Source organism: Cupressus sempervirens, chromosome 6, assembly GCF_028749045.1.
Source record: "Cupressus sempervirens isolate cs-2001-9-10 chromosome 6, ASM2874904v1, whole genome shotgun sequence".
In the NCBI taxonomy this organism is placed as follows: Eukaryota; Viridiplantae; Streptophyta; class Pinopsida; order Cupressales; family Cupressaceae; genus Cupressus; species Cupressus sempervirens.
The window spans coordinates 288698170-288725203 of NC_143123.1; the positions used below are offsets into that span (position 1 = coordinate 288698170).

The 27034-nt window shown below is 36.1% G+C and overlaps 1 protein-coding gene across 1 annotated transcript in view; it reads right to left on the reverse strand.

Moving 5' to 3' along the window:
* LOC149552346 (protease Do-like 10, mitochondrial) overlaps positions 1-27034 on the reverse strand; it is a 180790-nt gene that overhangs the window by 70536 nt on the left and 83220 nt on the right. Inside the window, exons 4-5 of the mRNA XM_089787880.1 lie at positions 12828-13087; positions 12515-12642 (exon numbers count right to left, since the gene is read on the reverse strand). Of these exons, the coding sequence (XP_089644006.1) occupies positions 12515-12642; positions 12828-13087 (388 nt within the window). The remainder of the gene's footprint in view (positions 1-12514; positions 12643-12827; positions 13088-27034) is intronic.

The following is a 27034-nucleotide window of genomic DNA, read 5'->3' on the forward strand; positions in this document are numbered from 1 at the left end:
GTTATAAGGAGATATGTTGGAACATTATGGAGTGCTTGGGAATTAATGTTGGAGTAGAGTGTATGCATGTGTGTGTGTGTGTATAGCAAGGTGTTCATACCTCGGTGCTAATGAAATGTAATCACCACAAGGATAGGATCCCCCAAATGTGACCCCACGTTCAAAGCTCCAATCAAAAGTGAAAAAACAATTACCAAGAAGAAAAAAAAATCTCCATAGTATATTTTTATAACCAACAAACGATGTAGAATCTAATTAGCATCATTTGTATAGTCAAACTCCCAAAGACAACATAGAACAATATTTTGTTTCTTTTTATTTTGTCTGTATTATAAAAGTTTGTCACTGCAGATGATAATTGTGTCTATGTTGTGATTGTTGCTTTAATCCTCTGTCGTAGTTGAAAGTATTACTATGTGAAAAATGCAAGCACCCAATAATCAATTTATAAAAATCTCCTACCTAATTCCACTTATCGGGCTCTCATCTATGAAACCTCCTCAAACAGGTGAATATTTATAATAAAGGTCATTTTTTATCATTGACATGTTTGCTTCCCTATGTGCCCAATATTCAACCTACTTAGTTGCTTGCGTGCCTGATTAAAAAAACATATTTTTCAGATGTTAAAGAGTTGGAATCCAAGTCAATAAACGCTGCATACAAGACATGTTTCATACATGTCTATCGCAACATGTATATTCAAGACCAATGCCCTTGCTGAGTGTGAAGGTATTTGCTCTATTTTTACTAAGTCACAAATTCATTCAAACATTTGCATCATTTTAATCATTTAAGTCTTATGCATGTCCAAACACAGATTCCAAATAAGCAGACTTCCAAACGAATGTAAAGTGCATATTAATCAAACTTGACATAGTTCTTGACATCAATGGCACATGTACTAACATGTCCCTAGTATGCTAATTGCTGATATCATTGATTCCCATTTCTTCCTTCAAGAGTTTTTCAATGCCCTATGCTATTTGTTTGACGTCCATCTCCCTTGTACCAACTTCTTGATCTCCGGTAGTGGATAATATAGACATTTGATTTTCTCATTTGTATAGAGAGAAATGAGCTGTGTCAAGCTCATCCTACTAAATGTGCTTGTGAGGCCTTGTATTCCAAAATGATTCATTTTTTTTATTCTAGGATATGATGTACTGGATGAAGGAAATAGTCAAGCTCTAAATGTGTTGATATGAAAGTTACACCATCATCAACCTAGCTTGCCAAAGTCTCACAAGTGACAAAACTAGTTACCCTTTCAAAATCTATTATTATCCACCCCAACACAAAAAGATCCTTTGTGATTTTATGTGAGCCTAAGAATGATAGGATTAAAATTCAGGCATAAGTACCATTGGTTCGGGAAAGCAATCTCATCAATCAATTTGTGGTATCTACCTTTTGTTATGTCATGTCCCCATTTTAACAAGACCTTAATAAATATTATAAGAAATATTACTAAGTAATATCAATAACAAAACTAAATATTAAACTAGAATATTAAATATAAATATAAATATAATTATAATTAATTATAGACAATTAATATATACTATTCTATATAAGTCTCATAATACATATGATAATAAATATAAATGATAAACAACTAAACTTATGTAATTTTAATACTATAATGTATTAAATTAATAAAATAAATGAATAATATTCATATTGCTAATACTATTAAGAATGATAATATCATTAGTATTATTATAGATATAATATATGTAATGTATAATTAAACTTATATAATATAATCTATATGTTGATATAATATATATTATTGTTAATTTAATAATTAATATAACTATTATATTATAAAAGTACACAACTCTCACCATTGAAAGGTATTAAAAGGGAATAAAAAACTTTGGTAAGGGAGCATCTGAGAGAAGAATAAGAAAAATATGCAGAGTACAGTTTTAAAATCTAATGTCCTAAAATGGGATATTACGTTGACCATCAAATAGGGAGCAGGCAGTTTTGGAAGAGAATAGTGAATAAGTTAAAAGTATTAAAAATAGCAGCGAACACGTCTAAAAGTGTTTAAAGGAATATGGGTGGTGAACAAGACTTTAAAGTATTAAAAACATAACTTTGCATACAGTACCTTCTTCGAAAGGGTGTCAATCATAGTACTGACTACATTCAACGTCCCCGAGCCGAGTCAACATATCTCAACATACGATGTTGCTTGGTAGAGGGGGCAAGGGCCTTAAGGAATAATAAACATAAAGTAGCCATGAGGTGAAAATTTGTGAGGTATGTAATCTCAACCTTTATCATAATGGGATTTTTTCCACCATGCAATAGTGAATATAACCTTTAACATATATATAGGATTATAACTCTCTCCACCATGTAATAATAAATGTAAATAAATAAAACCTTTAATAATATTAAAATAAAATGTACAATTATAAATTTTAAAAAATGTACAATTATAAATATAATATTAGTAAGATCATATGACTCTTGTATTAGTCACATGATGGATATGGAGTGTGCACATGGGGAGGAGTAAATCAGTCGCATTGGGGAAAAATGAATTCCAATATGGACTAAAGTCTAAGGGAGCCCCAAGTTGAGCATATCCAAACTCAAAGCCGCAGTAAATCTTTCATTCATCATGGGAACTACTACAAGGGCAACAATTATAAAAATCTACTATCCACATTAAAATTAAACATGTTCCTAGTGGGTAGGGAGTGTGCACAGGGGGAGGAGCAAATCGGTCGCATTGGGGCAAAATGAATCCCAATCTGGACTAAGGTTTGAGGGAGCCCCAAGCTGAGTGTGTCCAAACTCAAAGCCGCAGTAAATCTACCATCCACTATGGAATGATACACCCTATTATAGTACTAGCTATAGAAAAGTTGTTAAAAATATATATATGCGACTTTTGATTTCGAGACAAGGGGAAGGAGCACGACATTCACGATCAAAGTGGTAAAACATTTTCCTTACCTCTCTTTTTTTCAATTGTAAGCAGGAATATAACATGTATACTATGTGTCTACATCGTGTCTTCATGAATCAATGTGTTTGGTTTGTGTCTTCATGCATTCGTGTGTCTACCTCGTGTTTGCATCTCATCTTCATGCATTAATGTGTCTACTTTGTGTCTTCATTCATATGTACTTTCATTGATTACTAATATGTGGACTTTGCAAGTGTTTAATACATATGCAGGGAAGAAACGAGTCTGAGTTATAAATCAATTAGGACCATATTTAGCACTTGAGGACAAGCAAAATCGAGAGGGGCGAACTTGTCATGTCCCCATTTTAACAAGACAATAAATATTATAAGAAATATTACTAAGTAATATCAATAACAAAACTAAATATTAAACTAGAATATTAAATATAAATATAAATATAATTATAATTAACTATAGACAATTAATATATACTATTCTATATAAGTCTCATGATACATATGATAATAAATATAAATGATAAATAACTAAATATATGTAATTTTTATACTATAATGTATTAAATTAATAAAATAAATGAATAATATTCATAATGCTAATACTATTAAGAATGATACTATCATTAATATTATTATAGATATAATATATGTAATGTATAATTAAACTTATATAATATAATCTATATATTGATATAATATATATTATTGTTAATTTAATAATTAATATAACTATTATATTATAAAAGGACACAACTCTTACCATTGAAAGGTATAAAGAGGGAATAAAAAACTTTGGTAAGGGAGCATCAAAGAGAAGAATAAGAAAAATATGCAGAGTACAGTTTTAAAATCTAATGTCCTAAATCGTGACATTACATGTTCCTTCTTATAGAATCAATATCTGTGCTTCTTTTGTGGGTAATAATTGTAAGATTACCTTAATGCTTGCTAAATGTTTGGCTAGATTCTTGTTTAAAATCCATTTGCAATCCTCTCGGTACTTTTCTAGTGTTGCCCCCTAAAATTGATTCTATCCTTTGCTCCAAGTTTTGGAAATGGGGACAGCAAGGGATGGCTATTAACAAAAACAGAAAAGTTTCAAATATTTATATCATAACATTGTTAAACCATTCATAGTAGACATTGGAGAATATCAATACATAACACTAGACTTGAATTGTGGAATCACATGAGCACTCAAAAACAAATTAACAAAATTCAAATGCTTTCGTTGTCAATGTGCAAACATATTATACAATAGTCACAACAAAATGCTCTAAGGAAACTCTAACAAGATAAAAACATAGAAAACATATGGCTGTCCCTAATCAGAGCTCAAGGGATAGTCTTAGGCAATGGAATCCCAAGTCCCTAAATCCACAAATGTTTCAAGGATGTGGAGAGGAGTACCAAGTAAGGGTACAAATCTCCACGGAGCATTCATTCTAATTTCTATCACATCCTACCTATGCTCATATCCATGTTGAAATTCAGCTTAAAATAGAAGAAAAAACAACTCGATTATGAGAACTTGGATGTTCTAATGTCATAATTGTTTTGGCTTGGAACATTTGGTAGAAAGTTGCTCCTTAAAAAAAAAACTACTGGTTAGGCCTCTTGGTGGAATAATGCAAACCTTCCCTTTTATCGATCCACAATATACACGCTAGGGTTCCTCAAAGTTATCTTTAGTATCTCCAATCTTCTGTCTTCGGGTGGAGTCCCCCCTCTTCTTTCTACTCTATTTCTTCAATCCTTCCTTTTTGGGGGTTTCTACAAAGGCCTCTCGAAAGGCTTCCCTCTCAAGTTGCTGAATCTCTAAAGTTACCGAGTAGGCTTCTATGACTCCTGTAGTTCTTACTCCTTTGGGCCTAGCACAACAACCTTCTTCTCGTCCACCTTCCATGGAGTTTTCTCTAGGTTTATGGTCATCTTTATCACTGAAAGCTTTGCCAATCTCTTTCCTAAACTTGCCTTCTTGTAGATCCCTTTTCTAATCCCCCTCTTTTGTGTTACACTTTGTGCCCTTTAGTTTTGGATTTCTCCTTTGGTCTAGGTAATTGTCAACAAGTACATGATGCCTTTGATGGGTCTACTTTGAAAAAGGATGTTTGCATCTCAGTGTCCTACAAGAAATCTAGAAAGGACTCCCCAAGCAGCCTTTTAGATGTCATTTAAAACAGCAATAGGCCTTCAAACTATTGATGTAGTTTTTTTTTCGTGTTTTTCCTACGCATACGTAGTTGCTCTTGCATGTCTTCTATTGTGTGGGATTTATATATTACTTGTACAAGGGCCATATTGAACCCTCTCTATGTTCAAGAAAAGTTTGAGCCAAATTTTCAATATGATCTCATTTGTATTTCGCAAAGTGACAAAGTGAATTGATAGGTGTAGAGTACTAAAAGAAGCTAGCAACAAGTATAGATGTCTTAAATATATCTATATTAAAAATGTAAGATATAACTGTAGGTATTCTATTTACTGAGTTGCCGGTTCAAATTCAAGTTCGGATGTGGGTTTAAGATTTGGGTTCGAAATTCATTCAAGATTTTTTGGGGGTGGGTTTGAATTTGTTTTATGTTTGTCTATAACACGTATGTTTTATATATGTATGTATGATATGTATATGTATCAGACTAACGAGACTTGCCGCGAGGCAAGCGAGTCGATGAATTGAGTTACCTCAGCCGGGTCAAAATGACTTGTGACCTTGCCTCAGCGAGTCAATTGGGCTGACTCGCCCTACTTGGCTAACTCGGCTGACTCATCTGATTTTTTATTTTTGTTTTCAAAATTTTCTTAATACATCTAAAATTTACCTTTGTACTTATGTAATCGATGTATGTGATCAAATTACCTTCTATTTCATAATGTTATTGTGTCTTTAAGTTTTATTCAGTAATGGGTGCATGGAATTTCTTTAAATCCTAAAAAATTTCTAAATTTCAAGGGTTTTGTCAATTTGCCAAGTCACTACTGAGTCCGGGCTGGGTCAGAAGTCGAGTTACCCTTGCCGAGTCTGAGTCTCATTACTTTGATATGTATATGTATGCAGCAGAATATAAGTTCATACACCACTACGCTAATAGTCAAGCAACATAGCCATATACACCACCTGCAGGATTGGGCTGACTAAGATGGACCAAAAAACTCTTTAACAAAGTAAAAATATTCCATTTTTTGGTAAAATTCAACCTGAGTCCTGCTGCAGATTTGACAATTTGCCATAAAAACTGCAAAGTTTGTGTCGGGTTCGTCTAACAGAATGTGGACAGAATTTTGCAAGAATATGATAAGGACCAGACTTTGGGCTTGCCAAGGAAAAGTTTGGTAACATAGTTTATTTACTTAAAAGAGTCATATTATTTTACATGAGAGGTATTAAAGAATTGTTTTATTTTATTTGCATTGTTTATTTTACTTTTATTTGAAGGGCTACTATTTATTTACTTAAGGAGTTCTTTAGTAAATAAATATTATTTAATTGTATTTTGTTAACAGTGTAGTAGCCATGTAATTTTTATTTTTTGTTACATAAATTCACACAATCATGACATGAGGCTCCATTGTGACACTTTTAAATGCCTCACAGTATAATTAAAAGCTAAGTTGCCGGTTCGTGGTTCGGTTCCGGGTTCGGGTTCGAGAACCGGTTCGCTAGTTCGACGAAATTTTGGAAAGGGGTTTGGGTTCGTTTGGGTTCGTTAGTACAAAAACATGTAAAAATTATATATATATATATACATTTTTATGAAGCATGAGTTAAAATTAGAATGTAGCATAGTACCATAAACACATTTAAAACTTTAAAACAGCATAAACAATAACATATCAATGTATCATGGTGAGCATACCATCATATAGTAACATAATTCAATCAACTTCAACATCAAAGATGAAAGATTCAAAACATTTAAAATATCAAGTTCAAGTGTCATTGTTTCACGTTCAATGTTTAACAGTAACTAATAGAATGAAAATCTATTAAAATTTTGAATTTCTAGTTCTAAGTTCTTCATTCTTCATGTTCTTCTTCATCTCCTCCTTCTTCGCCTACGCTATTACTTGCACCAAGGCCAATGGGATCAGCAGCAGAATCAACAATGGTATTGGCATCAAAGTTATCAAAATCATCAATTGTAAGTGCAACAGTAGAAGCATCCAAGTCCGCAATCTCTGCATCTACATCCCACTTCTTTGTCTCCCCTTCTTTGTATTCTTGACTCTTGTGTGAAAGAAGGCGCAAGTTGTTATGCACAAATACCAGGTTCTCGGCTTTTTTTGATTGCAACCTATTGCGCTTCACCGAGTGGATGAAAGAATAGGTGCTCCAATTTCTTTCTGATGCAGAAGAACTAGCAACCTATAAAGACAACATAGGGTAGGCAATTAAAAAGGAATTAATTCAATCTTATTAAAAAATTCTTTTGAAGATAAAGTGAGCTAATTTAAAAAAAAAAAAAACTTACTTGTGATATAACTTTGATTGCAAGGGGCTGCAATGTTCGGAATTTTTGGCCATGGAGGTACCACCAACCATGAGCATGCTTCTTGAACCGATGACGAAGAGCATCATTACTTAGACCTGTAGCATTGACAAATGCTATGAACTCATCCATGATTACATCTCTTATATCATCATCAGGAAATATTCTTCTAAATGCTGCCTAGTACCCGTCAGACACTTCCATATCTCTGTATGGTGGCAACCTTCCTGGTAGATCACAATATTGTGAGCTATAGTATTTGGGGGTCAAGGCATAGGCAAGCAAATGTAATGGAGTGGTCATTTTGTTCCATCTTTCATCAATAATTTTTTGCACTTGTTTGAAAAAGGTCTCTTGCGGATCTTGCTCTTGCTCATTTATAACTTGCCTGATCTTCTCAATCATTGAGTCTATGCCATCATAGATCTCTCCAAGGCAAGGCCTATCCATGTCAGTGTACCTAAGCATGCTCATAATGGGCTCGGTGATCTTAAGGAGATATTCCACATGTTCCCACCATGAGTCAGCCAATAGCCTATCCTTTATTTTGTTTGCCCTTTCAGTGTTCTTTTGCTTCCATACACCCCAATTGTTGCTGATTACCATACCTTGAAGTGCATCTTTCACTTGCACAAGTCGTCTTAAGACGATTATATGTGATGCAAAACGGGTCTCAGCTACCTATGACATAAATTAGAGCAAAAAACAACTATTAGATACATATTTTAGAAAACTAAGAAAAGTATACACATTGGCAATTGCACAAGTATAATATGAAAAATCAGAAATTGTCAAATATTAAAAATTAAATTACTAATTTGAGTTCAAGTTCATTTACCTTCAATAGCTCCAATTTTGAGTAGTTCCTGAAAAGAGATTGAGTCATGTGGTGGTTTGTGACAAACATTTGTATGTCCTCAGCCTCTTCATACACTGTTTTGATCCACTCAATTTGGTTCCCAATCTTTTGTAGCATAAAATTGAGTGAATGGACTGCACAAGGTGTCCAAAAGATATGTGGATATCATGATTCAACCAACAAACCTGCTGCTCTACAATTCTTTGCGTTGTCCGTTATGACTTGGACAACGTTTCTTGCACCCACTTGTTCAATGGCCTCAATTAAGATATCAGCAATAAATGGCCCATCTTTTACTTTGCCCTCACAATCCACCGCTTTCAGAAACATTGCCCCTTTAGGGGACACCGCAAGGACATTGATGAAGGGACGGTTCCTAGAATCCTTCCAGCCATCTGAAACAATTGTCACCCCTGTCTCAACCCATGAGTCCCTTATGGGCTTCAATTGATTTTCAACCCGTTGGACCTCATCATCCAACAAGGTAGTGCGCACTTTCTCATAACCGGGGCCACAATACCCTTTTGGAGCTTCATTGGCACCCCTCAACATGTCCTTCCAAAACGGAGAGCAGACAACATTAAAAGACAACCCATTTGCATAGAGGCATCTTCCCACCTTAATGTCAGCAATATCCCGGGCCTTGTTTTGAAAAGAAGTTTCTATTGGCCCCTTTCTTTTGTGTACAATGGGGAAAGATTCAGTGTCAGTGTCCATTGTAGTATTGAAGAAGGGATGGTCTTGTACAATAACATCTGAAGGGGGTTGCATTCCCTTAGCTTTTTTACTTTTATTGCTACTACTATCGAGTTCTATTGCCCTGTGTCCTTCTCTCTCTTCTGCTGCCTCATGCTCTTCAATATATTTTAACACGGTGTGATTTGGTATAGGAACACCATTTTTGCCAGGGCATTTCTTGACTCCTCTTCCAGTATAACCACATAGATGGCCTACCACATGTAATATCCTCCCCTGATTTGAACTTTGACTTGCAGAAATTTAACTTAAGGAATATTGTCAAACACTTTGTATGCAAACTCATAAAGCTGATTTCCTCAATAAATTGCTTTCCAATGAGTAGATTTACGAACAACTATGAAGTGACATTAAAATGCATAATACACATCATAACATTTTCACAAACACTTGGTACACATTCAATAGTATATGAAAAATCTGGAAACTCTTTCAATCTGCTAATAAAGGGTGATTTTTAAATGTAGATGTGCACTTACAGCTGCCTTAAAGGCTGCAACAACTATTCAGACTTGTATTCAACAATTATTATGCAAAATATCAAAACTTGACAGAAGAAACCTAGAATTAGTAGCCGTAGTATTTTGTAGATGTAGTCGGCCAGCCCTCCAAACTTCTAATCAGCCGGAAAAACAAGTAAACTTGATACCAACACTGTTCACGCCGTACTGTAGCAAAATACTGTTCATGTCGACTGTAGCAAAAACTAACTTCAGATCTGCACCTCAAACCCTTGTAAATTTCTTTATGCAAACGCCCCAAATGAAACCCAGTGTGTTTCCTGAAGTGAAAACACCCTTGATCCTCCTGACTGTGTCTTCCAACAGCGAAGAGAATGCTAGCAAAGAGGGATTCCATCCTCCAAGCCCGATAATCAAATATCCAGCAACATAACATTAATCTTCATCAAAGCATACAAAAAAAAGCTCTTCCATTTCTTTTATAGTATTCTCACAAGAGCTCAATCCTTCGTTTTCTCAATGTGGGATAAAACACAACTCCCTTTATGTACCTTATGTCTCCAATGTGTTATAAAAATAAAGGGAACTCTTTTAATTTAAATATTTCCCACAAACTATAGTCTATGCATTAATAAAGTTAAATATTTAAATTTAATTTTATAAAATGGCTTTATCAATGCATAACAAATCTTATCAATGATAAATAAATCTTCTTGTCGATTTTAAACAATTACCATCGACATACCACTGTGACTGAATGTCCGGCCATGTCCAAGATGACTTACTATAAATAGTAAGTATGCCCAAAGTTGCCTCAGAACCCCTCAGAAAGACCTGCAACTGAAACTGTCTAGGCCAAATGGCCTCTAAGCCCCTTTAATGTCCTAGTTAGCCTACGGGACTGTGAGGAAATAGGCTAACGACAACATCATGCTATGAATGCTAGAAAGGGGACATTACACCACACGATAATAAGAACTATTTCTTTCTACATCACATCCTCGACATCTCCAACGGAATGCACCACCTCCTGGAATGGGTTTTATAATGTCTACATACTTCCATAGAGGAGAATCAGAGTTGGTTTCCATTCTTTGTTCAGTGTTGCCTATTGATGAAGAGGTAGATGACATTACTTTCGAACCTTTCCCTATGGCAAGAAATTACTAATTAGATATATGTTCATAATCTATATGCAAGAAAATGACGAATTTTGAAATAATGGAAAAGATTCAAGAACTTAGAACATATGAAGATTGAAAGAGAAATGAAAAAAAAATGGAAAAACTAGAACAAAACAATAGTAAATGGAATAAGATCTTACCTCTTGGTCCTTTTCCAGCCATTGCAAGTTTGCAAATGTGTATAAATGATGCACAAACACTTCAAGAACACCAACAAGTCAATTTTCAAACTCCTCCTTGCACAACCGGATGCTTGCTCAAAAACTTATGCGCTCTCCTTCAAGGCAAAACAACCTATTTAGAAACAACAAATGACTATGAGAGAGCAAAAAACCAATTCATAACACCTTTTTAGGGTACGTGGACCCCAAAAATTATTAAAAAATGCAAATATATAACTTTATTTCCACGTCCGTGGGCGGGTTCTTGGCTGGGTTCGAACCTGGTTCGATTTTCCCAGCCTGGTCCGCCCGGGTTCGAACCAGTTCGAACCAGGATTCGAAAATCGAACCCTGGGCGAACCTTGGTCGAACCGGACCAGAATCTCGAACCAGTTCGAGGTCCGGAGGGGGGGGAGGGGTACCTGTGTAACTTAGATTAAAAGCAAAAATTGCATCACAAAGTGTAACAACTGAAGTGAGAAACCATTTCCATGCAAAAAAAGGGTGTCGATTGAACATTAAGGATGGCAGGCCAACTCCCTAAAGTTCCATAGCTGGGAAACATCCCAAGGAACATTACCCACCTGAGGAAGACATCTTCCATTTTTCAAAAAATCAGAGATCGGCAGGGGGAGCCACTTTGTCATTGTCCCTCTACAATCATAAAAAAGGGAACCTCGGCATGATGATCGTCTGCAATTGTTTCATTGCTCGCAGAACTAGATCTTCATACAAACGTATTTTGGGGTGTGTTAAGAGTAGTCCATGAGATCAAAAAAATTTCCCAATACAATGCTATGAATTCATCTTACATATTTTATAGTATGACATAAATATTATCAATTACATGTACAAAATATATTTTTCTTCCAAGTTGAATTGGTCTCAGCTAAATTAAAAGTATTGTATATTCTTGGTCATAAGTTTAGGATCAGAGACAAAAGGAGGAGTTAAAAATTATTTGAAAACTGAATATTTCATCGTAGCAGTAAAACTGTGATTGCACTTTTTCAATTGCTGTCTACAGTATTCCACTCTGATTATTTCAGTCTAGTGGGTAAAATTGAAGAATTGCAACAAATACTACAAAAATAAGATAAGAATTAAATAACATTTATATGCTGATGAATAAGTAGAGGCCACAAAAAATTTAAGCATACAAATAGAATGGGAAAACACTATTGATACATGAACAAACACATGGAGGAAACAACGAGCAACTGTAATAACTCTTATCTACTATTGCTACATCATGCCACATAATGAGGCCTTCAACAACCTAATATGTGATACATCTGACTATCAGGCACAACAGCTTGTGTTGAAAAAATGGCCATATGACCAGAATAGCTCATTACATGCAACAAGAAAATGTGCCAAGATGTGCCAAAAACTATTTATCTAATGTGTCATAAAACAATAGTCACAATTGTTATTAGATGGATTGACCATGCAACGTTTCACTCACAGAAGTTTGGCAGATCTTCTCAGCAACCCATCTTGACAGAGGGTGTGGTTATACCAACCAAGATAAATCACAAAGAAAGCATACAGCCTTTTCATCATCATACTGGTGCACTACTACAAAATTAAATGAATCAAGCAATGTTTAAACTAGTGTAAATTATTTATAGGCAGTCGGCAAACTCACTGGTCCCAGCTTAATATGGAATTCATGTTGTACACCCTCACGCAATACTCTTACAGCACCAGTTTCACCAGCCTTTTTCATTGATACAAGATGATCAAAAGTTATCCTTTCCCTGTTCCTAAAATGCACTGCTTAGAAATTTAGCCACGATGTTAGAACGTGGTAGATTTCAATCATACACAAAATCAATATAATATAATAAAAAGAAAGATAAATGAGGCATCCAAATCGCTATCAACACCGATGCACTTGTGCTTATTAACCTATTAATTAAACAACCAGATTATTAAAAAAATCAGAATGACAAATTTACCTGTGCCATCATTTGCAATAGGAACACCATCAAAAGCTATTATTACATCATCTTTCTTGAGCATCACATGTGATTCGCTCAGTGGGTTAATTTTATTGACTAGCACACCTGTTAATCCAGGTGGCATCTTTAGGTGATCCCTCAGCTGCACATTTTCAGTGGGCTGACATGATACACCAAGTGTACAAAAGCCAATATATTTTCCCCGTTCATTTACATCAGCCATAAAATGCTCTATGACCGGAACAGGTATTATGTACCTGCATTCAATGTAAACAAACAAAACATATTTTAGCCACTAACTTCTATTTGTAAATACTTCTCATCATTGAACACATTTCAAAGTCATAGGCAACAAATAAGTCACTCAAATTCTGGCCTCAAACAGTACAAAACATTATTAGGGACCTCACAATAAGGATATTCCTAAGAACCAACCCATTGTCCAGGGGGTTGAGCTGAATTGGTTGATACATTGAGTTCTCATTGTAGAGATCCAAGTTCAAATCACCAAGGGACATCTAATATAGAATTCTAAGTTGCAACTCTTGATCTTCCATAGTTGCCTTCTAAATAAGTGGATTTCCAAGTTGTGACTCTTGGTCTTCCGTGGGTAATTTCTAGTGTGGTTGTTCAAACAAAGCTAGTATTATTCTCATTGTTATGCTCACAAGAGTTTGCATTGGTCTTATGTTGATGCACAAATGAGCAAAATATTTGTAAATGATTATCAATATAAAGAACCCAACCTATTAGAAAATTTCAAAAATGGCATATATCAATTCCCTCTTGTATTGCACATTAACTTTTAGAAGACTAAATCAAAAGTGTACAATTGTACATCTTTCTACAATGCAAAGCATCTACCCTATGTAATCATTATATTAAAAATCATGTAAACTGATAAACTTTGCATATGTACTTTGGAAAGTACAAACATTGAACATGAAATACATTAGTAACTATGTGTTTACAACTTTGCAATGCAACCTTAAGCTTCTATCTGTTACATCCCAAAATTTACACCTATTTAAAAATTTATTATAGCCGTTGAGATGATTGGCTAAAAATTATTGTTCTTCCTTGTTTATGTGAAAAGGGGTAGTTATATGTAACCGTTGTTTCATATGAATTTGGTTGTTATCAATTATTATATATAATTGTTTATTGATGATGGTAGTTAGCCGTTACTTGTCATATGTTGATGAAGGTAGTTAGCAGTTGCTAGTTTACTGAATGATGGTAGTTAACTAATTTCTTTACCATTATCTGTATTATATGTTGGTATGGATTTATCATGGAAAACTTGTTCTTGTGGGAAATGTTGCACAGCTGGTTGCAGGAGCAGACGAAGGCAAGCAGCATTGCTTAACGGGATCTACAGAATTGGGCACTACCTTAGTCCATTTATTCGATTGACAGGTATGACCTCTAATTACCTTGGTAAGGACCTAGCGACTACATAACAAGGTACATACATTAGACACACATGAGCTACTTGGACAACAAACATTAAATATTTAAACATAATAAAAATTCGTATCTTTAAATGGTTTACGTTGGTATTCTCATCATTTCAATATATATATATATATATATATATATATATATATATATATATATATATATATAAGTATAAAAGTATGGTGCCACCATAGTATTAAATTATCCAAGCTCATCTCTATTAACATATGTATATATGTATATATATATATATATATATATATATATACACATTGAGAAGATATGAAGATAAAATAATCACCCATTTATGCACATATATAGATGTGTATCCTAATAGGTATAACCTTGGACACTAATAATATGATGACACCATTCGAAAATTTTATATATATATGTGTGTGTGTGTGTGTATAAAATTATAAATTATTCTTTTAATAATGAGTTCTTCGAATTCTTTCTCTTATAATTATAAGTCTCTATGAGAGATGATGAGTACACTTGGCGTTTTCCTTCTTTTGAATAGGTGAACCAAGAAGCTAATAATCTTCTTGTAACTGCTATCAAGAGTCGTGGCTTCTATTGAAGCCTTCTATATTGTTCTCATTTTATATAAGCTCAAGAGTATGTTTGGTCTATCATCGATATTGTTGTTCTTCCCTATTCCTTCTCATTTTTATTCCCTTTTTCATACAGTTGATATTGGAGTGAAACCGAGCTGATGTTTTTGCAATTAAAGGGTCTCAGCATTCTGAAATCCACATTGGCAATTCAGACTTTTGAGAGTCGGTCATTCGGAATTAATCAAGATCCAATCCTTCTTTGTTTAGGTTATGTGAATAGTTTTTCTACTCTTTATTTTGGTATATTTATTGCATCCAAAAATCTAGATGCAAGACAGTTTCAAGGATTTTTAATGATCAATGCTTGACTATGAAGTAAAATAAGTCTATCGAATAGTTCATTCGATCAAGCATACCAAGTTATCTAACCATGTTAAGTCTGAAACCAAATACATATGTCACGTTATGATTTCCTTCTCGAATCAACTTGTCTTTTAAATCTGAATTATAATTCTCTAAAATTTCTTAAGGGAAGTCCTTGAGTCTTAAGGACGGCTTCATGCCAGTACTACAATATTATTTTCCATCAGCCGAGTTTCAGCAAATGAATTAAAATCCTCTATGAACAGACACCCAGGACTCACCCAGCTGGTTGGCTAAGAGAGAGGGTGAAGAGATGGAAAGGAAGTTTTGCAAAAACAAACAACAGGAATCAGAATTGATATGATAACTTTATTTCTTTTAAAGAACTATTCAATAAGCTCATGCATGTCCAATCTACTTACCCTGTTGTCAAGTCAAGCTTTGGTGATCGGGTTCTAGAAACCCATCCAAAACCTTGGCCAAGGTTGTTAAAGGCATGCTTGTTTTCCATAGATCACATGATATCGATGGCGCCAATTAATCAGACACAGTCGTCTATTATTGAGCGAGCATTCTAAACACTAGTATTGTTCAAATAGCTGGACTAAGAGTGCCCCAAGCCTAGCCTCGAGGTAGGGAGGGCCTTTCTTATCAAAAGATTGTGTGGGGATTGATATGGTCCGCGGTTGGGAGGTTAAGCCTAAGCTAATGCTTCTCCTCTTATCCAAAGACTGAGGCTTGCACAACTATTATGAGACTCTCCAATTAAATTTTTGTATGTTCTTCTACACTTCTTTTCTATGCATTTACTTTCTCTTGTAAATATCGAATATCATAGAATTAATAGTAATGATTTAAGTTCTTTTTATAATTATGATAGAAATCAGTTATTTTAGTTGGTTGTTGTTTTCAATTGGATGTTAATTCAGTTAATTTCACATGAAATGGAATTAAAGATGTTCACTTCGGTAAATTAGTTGAAGTATTGCTTTTATATCTATCCTTAATTCAAAATATAGCTCTATCTTTTTAGTTAAGAAAATTTGCTTGTTACACTATCTCTATGTCTACACCAAAAAATAATTCAAGAGCATAAAGTCGTATATTGACCATCTTTTGTCAAATTTCTCAAGCATAATTTATTAATTTGAGAAATTTGAAATTCAACTCCAATTCTCTCAAAGTCCAATCCTTTCCCTATTCTCAAGTTCAAATCTTTCAAGTTGCACTGACTTCTTGGATGCCCATTCCACAACCATTCCACAAATCTACATATATTTCAAATATCCTTGGAAAGTCGTGTTAATTTTCTTTTTTGGAAGAATATGTGGAAAGAAGATACTAAAGTAGCTTTGTACAATGTTCAATTTATAAAAAATTGGTTATTCCCATCCATATGGATGACATTTGGAAAAAAAGAAGTGTTTCTCTTCAATCATGTGGAATGTAGATAAGACAAATCCTATACACATGTAATGTCCCCTTAGAAATGGGATTAAATAATAAATATTATATTTAGCAATGCAAAATATTATAAAAATTTATAAAGTTTAATGAATGGTCAAAATGCATAAAAATGAAGAGTTGTGACCTCCATAAACATTATATATAAAAGGGAGATCATTTTGTTTGAGAAGAATAATCATTTCATTTGAGAAGGATATCCATCCACTAGGTAATTATCAATAAAATAAGGAAACAATCAATCAATTTGAAAACAAAAAATTAATTTCAAAAGACAGCAATTAAGGCTGAATAGTAGTGACTCTTTCAAAGATAGAAATCATGAAAGGTTGTATCTCCCCCAAGAATATGATGTAAAAGGCAGATCAACAAACAAGGAAGAAAGGAAGAAACAATTGAACATATGAATCAAGGAAGGATTGATAGAAAGAGTGGGTAGAAAATAAAGAATTGAATATTTCAAATAGCAAAACTTATGTAAGGTTGTCTCTTTCAAAAAAAGCTAAATGTGAAAGATTTTGACTCTTGCAAAGGGTAGCTATTATGATGAAGATGTGTGACTTCTCCCTCATATTGGAAGATATAAAGGAGAAGAACTCATTGACATGCAAGAGAGACTAATTTGCAAAATAATTTGTTCTTCTAAAAGGCATCAGTGAAGGGTGGCAACTCAAATCTTATGAAAGGTGGTGACCCTTTTACCAATGCAATATAAAGAAATCATTCCAAGCATTCAAGGATTGTTTATCAATCATCACTCGCCAATACATCAAATCAGCAATCACTCATGATGAAATCAAAGGCAATCATCAATTATCAAATCAAGCCAACAACCAATCAACAAACCATTATTGTAAATTATCAATTCATTCAGTCGATCAAATATGCAAACATCCATCATTCCAACATCAACTATTCAAGCATATACTGTTGAACTTCATTCAAACATTAATTTGTCAAGCTTTCAAGGAATATCAATAAGCATTTGAATCGGAGGAAGTGTATAGTACGGATTGTGAGTACGTAACCTTTTTCATGCTCCAGGGCAAGAAATTGGAAGGTGCATGGACCCTTCAATGCAGAACTTGGAAGGTATGGGGACCTTTCATATTTCAGGGAAGTCAATTCCCAAAAAATTCACGACTTGATTGATTTTATAAATTGTGCTTTGATTTGTCAATCTGATTATTATCTTGAATTTCTGATGTTTGATTATGAGCAAGAATTATTGTTCTAGACATAAAATCAGAAATATCCCAAAAAAGGACATCACAATTGGTATCAACTTTCATAGCCTCAATCTTGCCAGCTTGAGGATCACTTCAATCATATAAGCATGGTAGCTCCCACTCAGAAGTAACAGCCCACTCCATAAAAGGATCCCAAAATTATCACTCTATACATTCTAATACTACATTAATTTGTAACTACGCTAAACAGATTTTTCACTCAGAACATTTAATTCTATAGCTAGGTAGCTTAAAAAACATGAAACTTCAATGAAAACAATGATCTTTGAATATGCCAGACTAATGCTGCTGGAAATATGAACACAAATATACAATATTGAATATTCAAACCTGTAGCTATCTCCATCCATTTATCATTATGGTGAGCACTAAGACACGTTTTCCCTTTCAAACAAATACTAGCTTAACTTTTGTTCTTCCATAGGATGCAAGCAATTTCTCTTCAATATTCATCAATTGTACACCAAAACATAAATTCTCTATATTTTCCACTTATTTAATAACTTGAAATTCTAATTTTCAATAGCCTGCAATACTATCATAGAATGTCTTAAGTTACAGAGAAAAAATAACACGACATAAACAGATTATACAACACAATCACAGACTTCACATATGTATCATCATAAATTTCACAACTTTTAAATTTTGTCGTGTGAAGGAGAAATTTCAAATCTTTCCTAATTTGTAACTGCTTGAGGACAAACCATTTTGGAAAGGGTGGACACAATGCCCCTTGCTGAAATAGGATTTAATAATAAATAATTATAAATTAAAATAAACTAAAATATTATTATAAAAATAAGATATAATACAATTTAATTTTATTGAGCTCAATGAATTGTCATAAGGCATGAAATGGAGAGTTGTGATTCCCTCAAACATGGGATATAAAAGGGAGATCATTTCATTTCAGGACATCCATCCATCAATAAATAATCAACAAAATAACAAAGCAGTCAATCAATTTGGTAAAAAATTATTTAAAGATTGAATAGTCGTGACTCTTTCAAAGGGTGGTAATCATTAAAGGTTGCAACTCCCAAAGAATAAGATACAAAAGGGGTATCATTTGCTTGGGAGGAGATCACCAAGTAAGGAAGGGAGATATTGGAAGGTTGGATTGAGGAAGCATGCAAAAGCAATTGGAAAGTCGAGTTGAGGAAATATGCACAAGCACGTAGTGGTGGTTGGTCAATGATATACCAAGCAGACGTAAACTTGTCCCCCACACTGATAATATGGTGTCTTATACACTCCTTTGATCCACGCAATCATCCATAGATGTACCCAATAGCTGGCTTTTACGTCAGCAAAACAAAGAAGATAAAACAATGGTCACCACCTATAGAAAATTATAATAGAAATGATTAAAAATGTAAATATTGTGTTGCAAAATTTTTAAAATAAAAATTTGAACAATCGAAAATAAAGTTAAAAGCTTATATCTACAAATGTTTTTTAGGAAGCCAAAACTAGATCGTATCAAATACCCAATCCACCAAATCCCAAAATTGTCTTTCTATTGGAAGACTTGCTCTAATTTAACCAAAAGACGCTTGTTTCAAAGAAGCTTTTACTTAGAGCAAGGAATGCAAGCTAATAAACAAGATTGCAACCAAGTGACACAAAATCAGAACCCTCTCTCTCTCTCTCTCTCTCTCTCTCTCTCTCTCTCTCACACACACACACACACACACACACACATTAAAGAGAATGCAAGCTAATAAACAAGATTGCAACCAAGTGACGCAAAATCAGACCTCTCTCTCTCTCTCTCTCTCTCTCTCTCTCTCGCACTCACACACACACACACATGTCGGTAAATTCTATATTGTTGCTGACGGGTAGAATAGTATCCGAAAGGGCAAGTGACGGTTGAGTCACCCCTTCGGGAAGGTATATGTACACCCTTCGGAATGGACTTTGTAAGTATCAACATCATTGCAATAATTGTAATGTGCATATTGCGTATATGAATAAAGTATCTATTATGCGCTATATCTTACTGTACTACATGCGATAAGTATCTGTTTACCCTGTACGGTAAACATTTCGCGCCGTTGCCAGTCAAACTTAGAACGAAGGAAGTGTAATGAAGATTAATGCCTAATTTGCTTAATAAAGATAAGAATAAAATAAAAGATAAGGAAGTACAGAAGAAGTTTTAATTTTAGCACAACAGGCGGAGCACAAAAAGAAGCTTCAGCAGATTGCCGACAGACATTGAGGGGGTGAAGGGGTACAAATGGAGGGAGTGCATTCACCTAGCAGACCGAGGAGTGCTGAGGAATTGCTAAAAGAGACTCGATAGAGATTAGATTTGGTGGAAGAGACAAGGGAGGAGTTCCCTAACTTGTATACGCCGAAGGTAGAGAATCTGAATGGAAGGGAAGTAACTAGCACAGCTCGAAGTGCCAAAGGAGCATGAGCGTGGAGTGAACTCTTTGTTCCCGATACACCCGACGAACAAATACAGGCAAAAAATCAAACAACTTCGCTTGAGGAAGATCTCTTCTCACCAAGTAACATAGTTGTTGGAAGTAGGACAATGGTCTGAAGCAATGCGGTTGTGCAAAACAACGTAGGTGCTCAGAACAATGCGAGTACTCAAAACAGCGTGGGTGCTCATAACAACACAAGTGCTCAAAACAATGCGGGTCAGAACAGCGCAGGTGCCCAAAACAGCGTGGGTACTCAGAAGAATGCAGGTACTCAAAACAACGCGGGTACACAATAGGTACCTCAGAATCAAAAGAAAGTAGTAATGGCAAGACCAAGGTAGAAGTTGTCAAAGTTTAATGGTGATGGGATGGCAGATCCGATCAGAAACTACAAGATGTGTGAAAAAATATGGACGACAAATGGTGTCACGAACAAGGATGATTGGGTCCGGCAGTTTCCAGCAACTTTGCGGGGTGTGGCAATTGATGGGATGGCAGATCCGATCAGAAACTACAAGATGTGTGAAACAATATGGACAACAAATGGTGTCACTAACAAGGATGATTGGGTCTAGCAGTTTCTAGCAACCTTGCGGGGTGTGGCAATTGATTGGTTTGCAGACGGGGATCCTCAAAAATTGACTAAGGATGATTGGGTCTGGCAGTTTCCAGCAACCTTGCGGGGTGTGGCAATTGATTGGTTTGCAGACGGGGATCCTCAAAAATTGACTACATGGGCAGAAGTCAAAAAGGAGTTTATAGCAGAGTTCCGACTGCTACGGGATGATAACAAAAATATACAACACAAAGCAAGGAAAGAATGAAACGATCCGTGCCTAAACAAGATGGTTGAAAGAGCTGGTGGGGAAGATGGAGAGTCAACTGGCCGACAGATTGAAAAAATGATGGTTTGTGGAGGGGCTACGGCCTACTCTGAAGAAGAAAATGAAGATTATACCTCCAACATCGTACACAGATGTGTATAATAGGGCAATGGATCTGGAAAGTGAACAGAAAACAAGTAAGAAGAAGCACAAATCGTCAAATTCAGACGATTCATCGTCCGAAAGCAGCAACAGTGATGAAGAATCAAGCAAGAAAGTTCGAGCATTATAGAAGGATATGCTACAGATGATGAAAGAATTCAAAAATTTGAAAAAGAATTCGAACTCAATAAAGGGAGAATTGTGGTGTACGGACTATAAAGAGGAAGGCCACACAAAGGGTTCATGTCCGAAAAACAATTCTATGATATCAGTCAAGTTACGGGACATTCCATAAAGGAGTGTCCGTTCAACATGAAGTCAAAAGGACACCATCAAGTATTATTGACGCAGGAAGTGTCCACTATAACAAAAACGAACAATGATGCAACTTCAGAAGAATATCGCAACAATAATCGACGCGAAAGGGTTGGCAATAATAACAATAATAACAATGGAGGTCGGAGCCGGATATAATATGACGCGAATGGACGGCCGATGATACAGTGTCATGCATGCAACCTCTGTGGGCACTTTGCTAGAGATTGTACCGCGAAGAAGAAGACGCAACTATTATGCAGATGGTGTGGTCTAGGAGACCACGAAGATTCAAAATGCCCAAAGCAGAGGGTAAATTTGTTAAACATTGAAGCATGTGATGAGAAGGTACTAGCCATTACATTTGAACAAGCTAAGAAGGCAAAATACCCTGATGCAAAAGAAGAAAAGGAGAGCTTACAGCAAGTGTGAACAGAGCTGGAAAGATAGATGAAAACAAGAAAGTTGCAAGTAAAAGACACTACCGATACCTCGAAAAGGAACTTAGTTGGACAAAACATGATAAGGCAGGTAATGCAAACAGAAGTCCCTATTAAATTAAATGACCACCTCACAATGCCACAGTTATGAATGGTCATTTTGAATATGACACTGCTTCCGAAAGCAACGAAGGAAACAGGAAACGACAGTAGTGGAACAACAACAGCAGACCCAATGCTACTAGCAGTCATGACAAGAAGGCATCCAGCAATAGTCGAGATGGGTATTCTAGGAACTATACTAACAGACACAATTGTGGACGGAGGGTCAGGCGTGAATGTGTTACTAGAAGATATATGGAAAAAGCTAGGACAACCTACACTGTGGCCACCTACATTCTAGTTACTCACAGCGGATCAGCACGGAATCAAACCATTGGAACCCTGATGGCACAGCTGGTAACTATTGGAACACAACCATTTTTATTAGATTTTGTGGTCATTCCACTGAAAAGAAGAGGGTATGACGCTATCCTTGGATGAGGCTGGTTGGTGCAAGCAAAAGTGAAACATGACTAGAAACGAAATACCCTATCCATGGAATGCGAAGGCAGAAGATTCATAATCGACCTACATACACAAATGGTAGAGGAAGAGGCAGCGTCGTCAAACTCATAAGGTAAAGGTGAGAGTGATGATGAAGGAAAGAAGAGAATGGAACCAAACGGAGTATTGAGATTAGGAGGGTCGAATGATGATGACCTAGACTCGGTGAAAAGACTACTCCACTTGCAGATGGAGGATTACGAGCTCTTCCCGAGCTATAACATATTGGGGTCGAGGAAGGCAAAGAAGAGAACAAGTTTCCGAAGGAGTATAGTGAGATAGAGGATAAACCTATAAAGTATGAAGAGAAAACTGTGAAAACACTGAACTTGGGAGATGAGGCGAATACAAAAAATATTCTTGTAGGAGATGATTGGAACCCAGTTTTGAAGGCAGTTGCGTTCAAAATATTTATGGAGTACAAGGATGTCTTCGCCTGGATGTCGCCTAGACATATAAAGACTTAAAAGGAGTGCCACCAAAGTTATGTGTCCACCGGATACCATTGATTGGAGGTGCAGTACGCGTATGGAAGTGGTCGTACCAAATGAACAAAAACTATGCGACATGGGTCACGGAAGAGATCGATCGGATGCTAGAAGTAGGAATTATTTTTAGAGTGCAAATGAGTGAGTGGGCATTACTGATCGTGATATCTCTGAAAAAAGGACACCATGCAGATAAGAATATGCATAGACTTTCAATGCCTAAACACGGTAACAATTAAAGATCCATTTCCGATACCATTCACCGATAGCATTCTGGAGGAAGTTGTTGGGCACGAGATTTACTCATTTATGGATGGATTCTCGAGGTACAATCAGATATCAATCGCTGAAGAAGACAAATTAAAAACAACATTCATCGTGGAAGATGGAGTATATGCCTACAATAGGATGTCGTTCGCACTTTGCAATGCTCCGACAACATTCTAGAGGATTATCCTACACGTTTGATAAAATGTCTATCGGAAGTTTTACAGCATTTTTGGATGATTGGTCAATCTTTAGCACAGAGGATAAACACATAACAGCGCTCAGAGAATGCATGGTGCAGACGAGTGAGATTGGCACTAAATCCAAAGAAGTGCAGATTCATGGTACCAAAAGGGAAGCTGCTCGGACACATAGTCTGCAAAACAGGGTTGAAGATGGATCCGAACAAGGTTCGCATAATCCTAGATATGCCACCATTGACGGATGTATCTGAAGTAAAGTCATTTCTAGGGCACATTGGATATTACCAAAGATTTATAAAGAACTTTGTGAAGATTTCTTACCCGCTAGACAAACTCACCTACAAGGGTGAACCTTACAAATGGGAAACGGAACAAAATGAAATTTTTGAGGGACTGAAAATGAGGTTGGCCATGGCACCAATTCTAGCCTATTCGAACTGGGATAAAGAATTTTACGTTCATGTAGATGCATTGAATTATGCCATTAGAGCAACACTAGCGCAGAAAGGTGACCACGGATTGGACCATCCGATGTATTTTGCAAGTAGATTATAATCTAAGGCAAAGAAAAACTACAATACAATGGAGCGAGAGGCACTACGGATGGTGTACGCAATACAAAAATTCAGACATTATTTGTTGGCGACGCCATTTGTATTCTATGTAGATCATCAAGCACTACTATATCTAGTAAATAAGTTGATTATTTAAGCAAGAATAAGTTGATGGTTATTATTATTGCAGGAGTTCACATTTAAGATCATGGTGCGGCCAGGGAAAAGTCATGTAAGTGCAGACCATTTGTCAAGAATAAAATCGGGGGAGCGACTAGAGGGAGTTGATGATGATTTTCTCAACGCCCAGCTATTTCACATTGTAGTACTACCATCCTAGTATGCACGTATCAAGGAATATCTATCGACAGGACAGTTTCCTAGCAAGATGCCACCAAATGAGAGAAGGAAACTTGTGCTAAGGAGCTGAACATTCCAGTTGATCAATAGGCTACTATACAAAATGGGATTGGATCAGATTCTAAGGTGGTGCGTCCAAGAGGAGGAAATTCCGAAGGTATTGAAGGAAGCACATGAGGGACCGATAGGAGGACACATGGGGCCAGACACAACTGCACGAAAGATACTTATGGCGGGATTATGGTGGCCAACCGTACACGACGACGCTAGAGAGTGGGTAGTTGCATGTGACACATGTCAGCAAGTTGGGAAACCATTAAAGAGGGACTTCATGCCTCTGAATCCTTCGCGCACACAGGAGCTTTGTAAAAGATTAGGATTGGACTTTGTCCGACCCCTGATTGTAAGCAAAACCAAAAGGTATCGATACATTGTGGTGGTGATGGAGCACCTAACCAAGTGGGTGGAGGCATGCGCACTTCCGAACAACTTGGCAGTGAGCATAGCAAGATTTATTTATGAGTAAATCATCACCAGGTACGGGATTCCACTGCAGTTGACAAGTGATCGGGGAGGACACTTTGTTAATCATGTCATCCAACTACTCACTACCGAATTCAAAATTTATCATTCACTGTTGAGCCCATACTACCCAAGAGCCAACAGGCAAGCCGAAGTTACGAATAAGATCCTGGTCGAAGTGATTTATAAGTATTGTGCAGTTGAGGGAGAAGATTGGGAAGAAAAACTACCATCAACCTTATGGGCGTACCGTACCTCATATAAAGTAACTACCGGACACTCTATTCCAGCTGATGTATGGACAGGAGGCAATGGTACCGACAAAATTCATGGTACCGAGTTTGAGTAGCAATTGAGAACAAGCTGGGCGACATGGAAAGCTTAAGGGAAAGAATGTACAATCTCAACAAACTGGACGAGCTACAACTGCAGGCACAGTGGGCCACGAAAGTCACACAAAACAGACAGAAGGCATGGCATGATAAGCATTTAAAGTTAAATAAATCTCAATTGGACCAATTAGTGTTGACGTATAATGAGCGAAATGAAATCAGACCTGGGAAGTTCAAAGTTAAATGGGTCGGACCATACAAGATACGAGAAGTTGGCGATAATGGGGCAATCAAATTATGGACGCTAGATGGGAAGGAACACGACACGGTGAACGGGTCAAAATTAAAAATCTATCATGAAAAAAACATTCCTCCTTCGACAAACAACAGAGAAAGAGGAACAACAGTAAACAATGTATTTATGTAAGATAGGTAAATGTAGATAAAATATAAAGTTGAACATATTTTCTGAGTGTGGATACGGAAGTAATAGAGTAATAAAAGACAGGATTATTAAAATAAAGGAGTACGAAAGTAATAAAAGGATCATTAAATAAAAAGGCGTAGTCAATTAAAAGAACGTATGGCCTGAGAAAGAAGAAAATCAGAATCGTACGACTACTGGAGGAAGGAATATTTAATCGTACAGCTCGTGGAAAGAAGAATTAAGCAGACAACTCACCACCATAAGGTCATACAGAATAAGGAGAGCATAACTTAAACCACTGTACGGTGGGCAATTACAAACTAATTATTGTTTAAAAATTATACTGTACAGACACCATATGCTTCATATGGCATCCTTAGGAGAAGGCACCATATGGACATACGAACTCGGAGAACACTAAACGTCGTACGAAAAATAACAAGAGTAAGCCATTGTCTAGACATTTCATCGAACGGCTTAGGAAGAATAAGCTTCAAACAGGGAGACATTGTTGTACGGTGTACGGTTGAAGATAAGAAGAGTCATACAAGCCAATTATAAAGACTGTACGACATCAAGTACGACAGGTAGGAAAGATAATAACCATACAGAGGCAATATAAGAAGCAGAGACGGTGAAAGGACTGAGTCGCAATTGAAACCACTACACGGTCAGATAGAAAAGAGCATAGCTTGCTGGAAGAGCACTGAAGCAACCATCGTACGGCACAAGAGGGCGTCAATACTGTATGGAAAACAGCAAGGGAAAACAAAACACCGTAGGCCGAAGAAGGATGTCGTACGGCCAGGTACGAAGAGATAGAAAGCCCTTGTACGGAAGAACAAATGCGGTATACTTAGGAGAAATAAAATCATACAAAGCAAGTAGGCATACGAACTCCTCCAAGGCCCAAGCCGCATAGCCTCAAGAGAAGAAACAGCATGCCCATACAGCAGACAAAGCATTTGGGAGGAAGCAAGAGTCGTATGGATCCGTACGGACGCCTAGACAGGAGAAGGATTCTGAAACAAAATTGTACGCATAAGTAACTGAGCTAACCAATTTGTGTTCAAAAAAAGGGGGCAGTTATGCATTCAGCTGGCAAAAGAAATTGGATGAAGATTCAGCCATGAAAAGGAATGTGAAGACATTTCCATCTAGA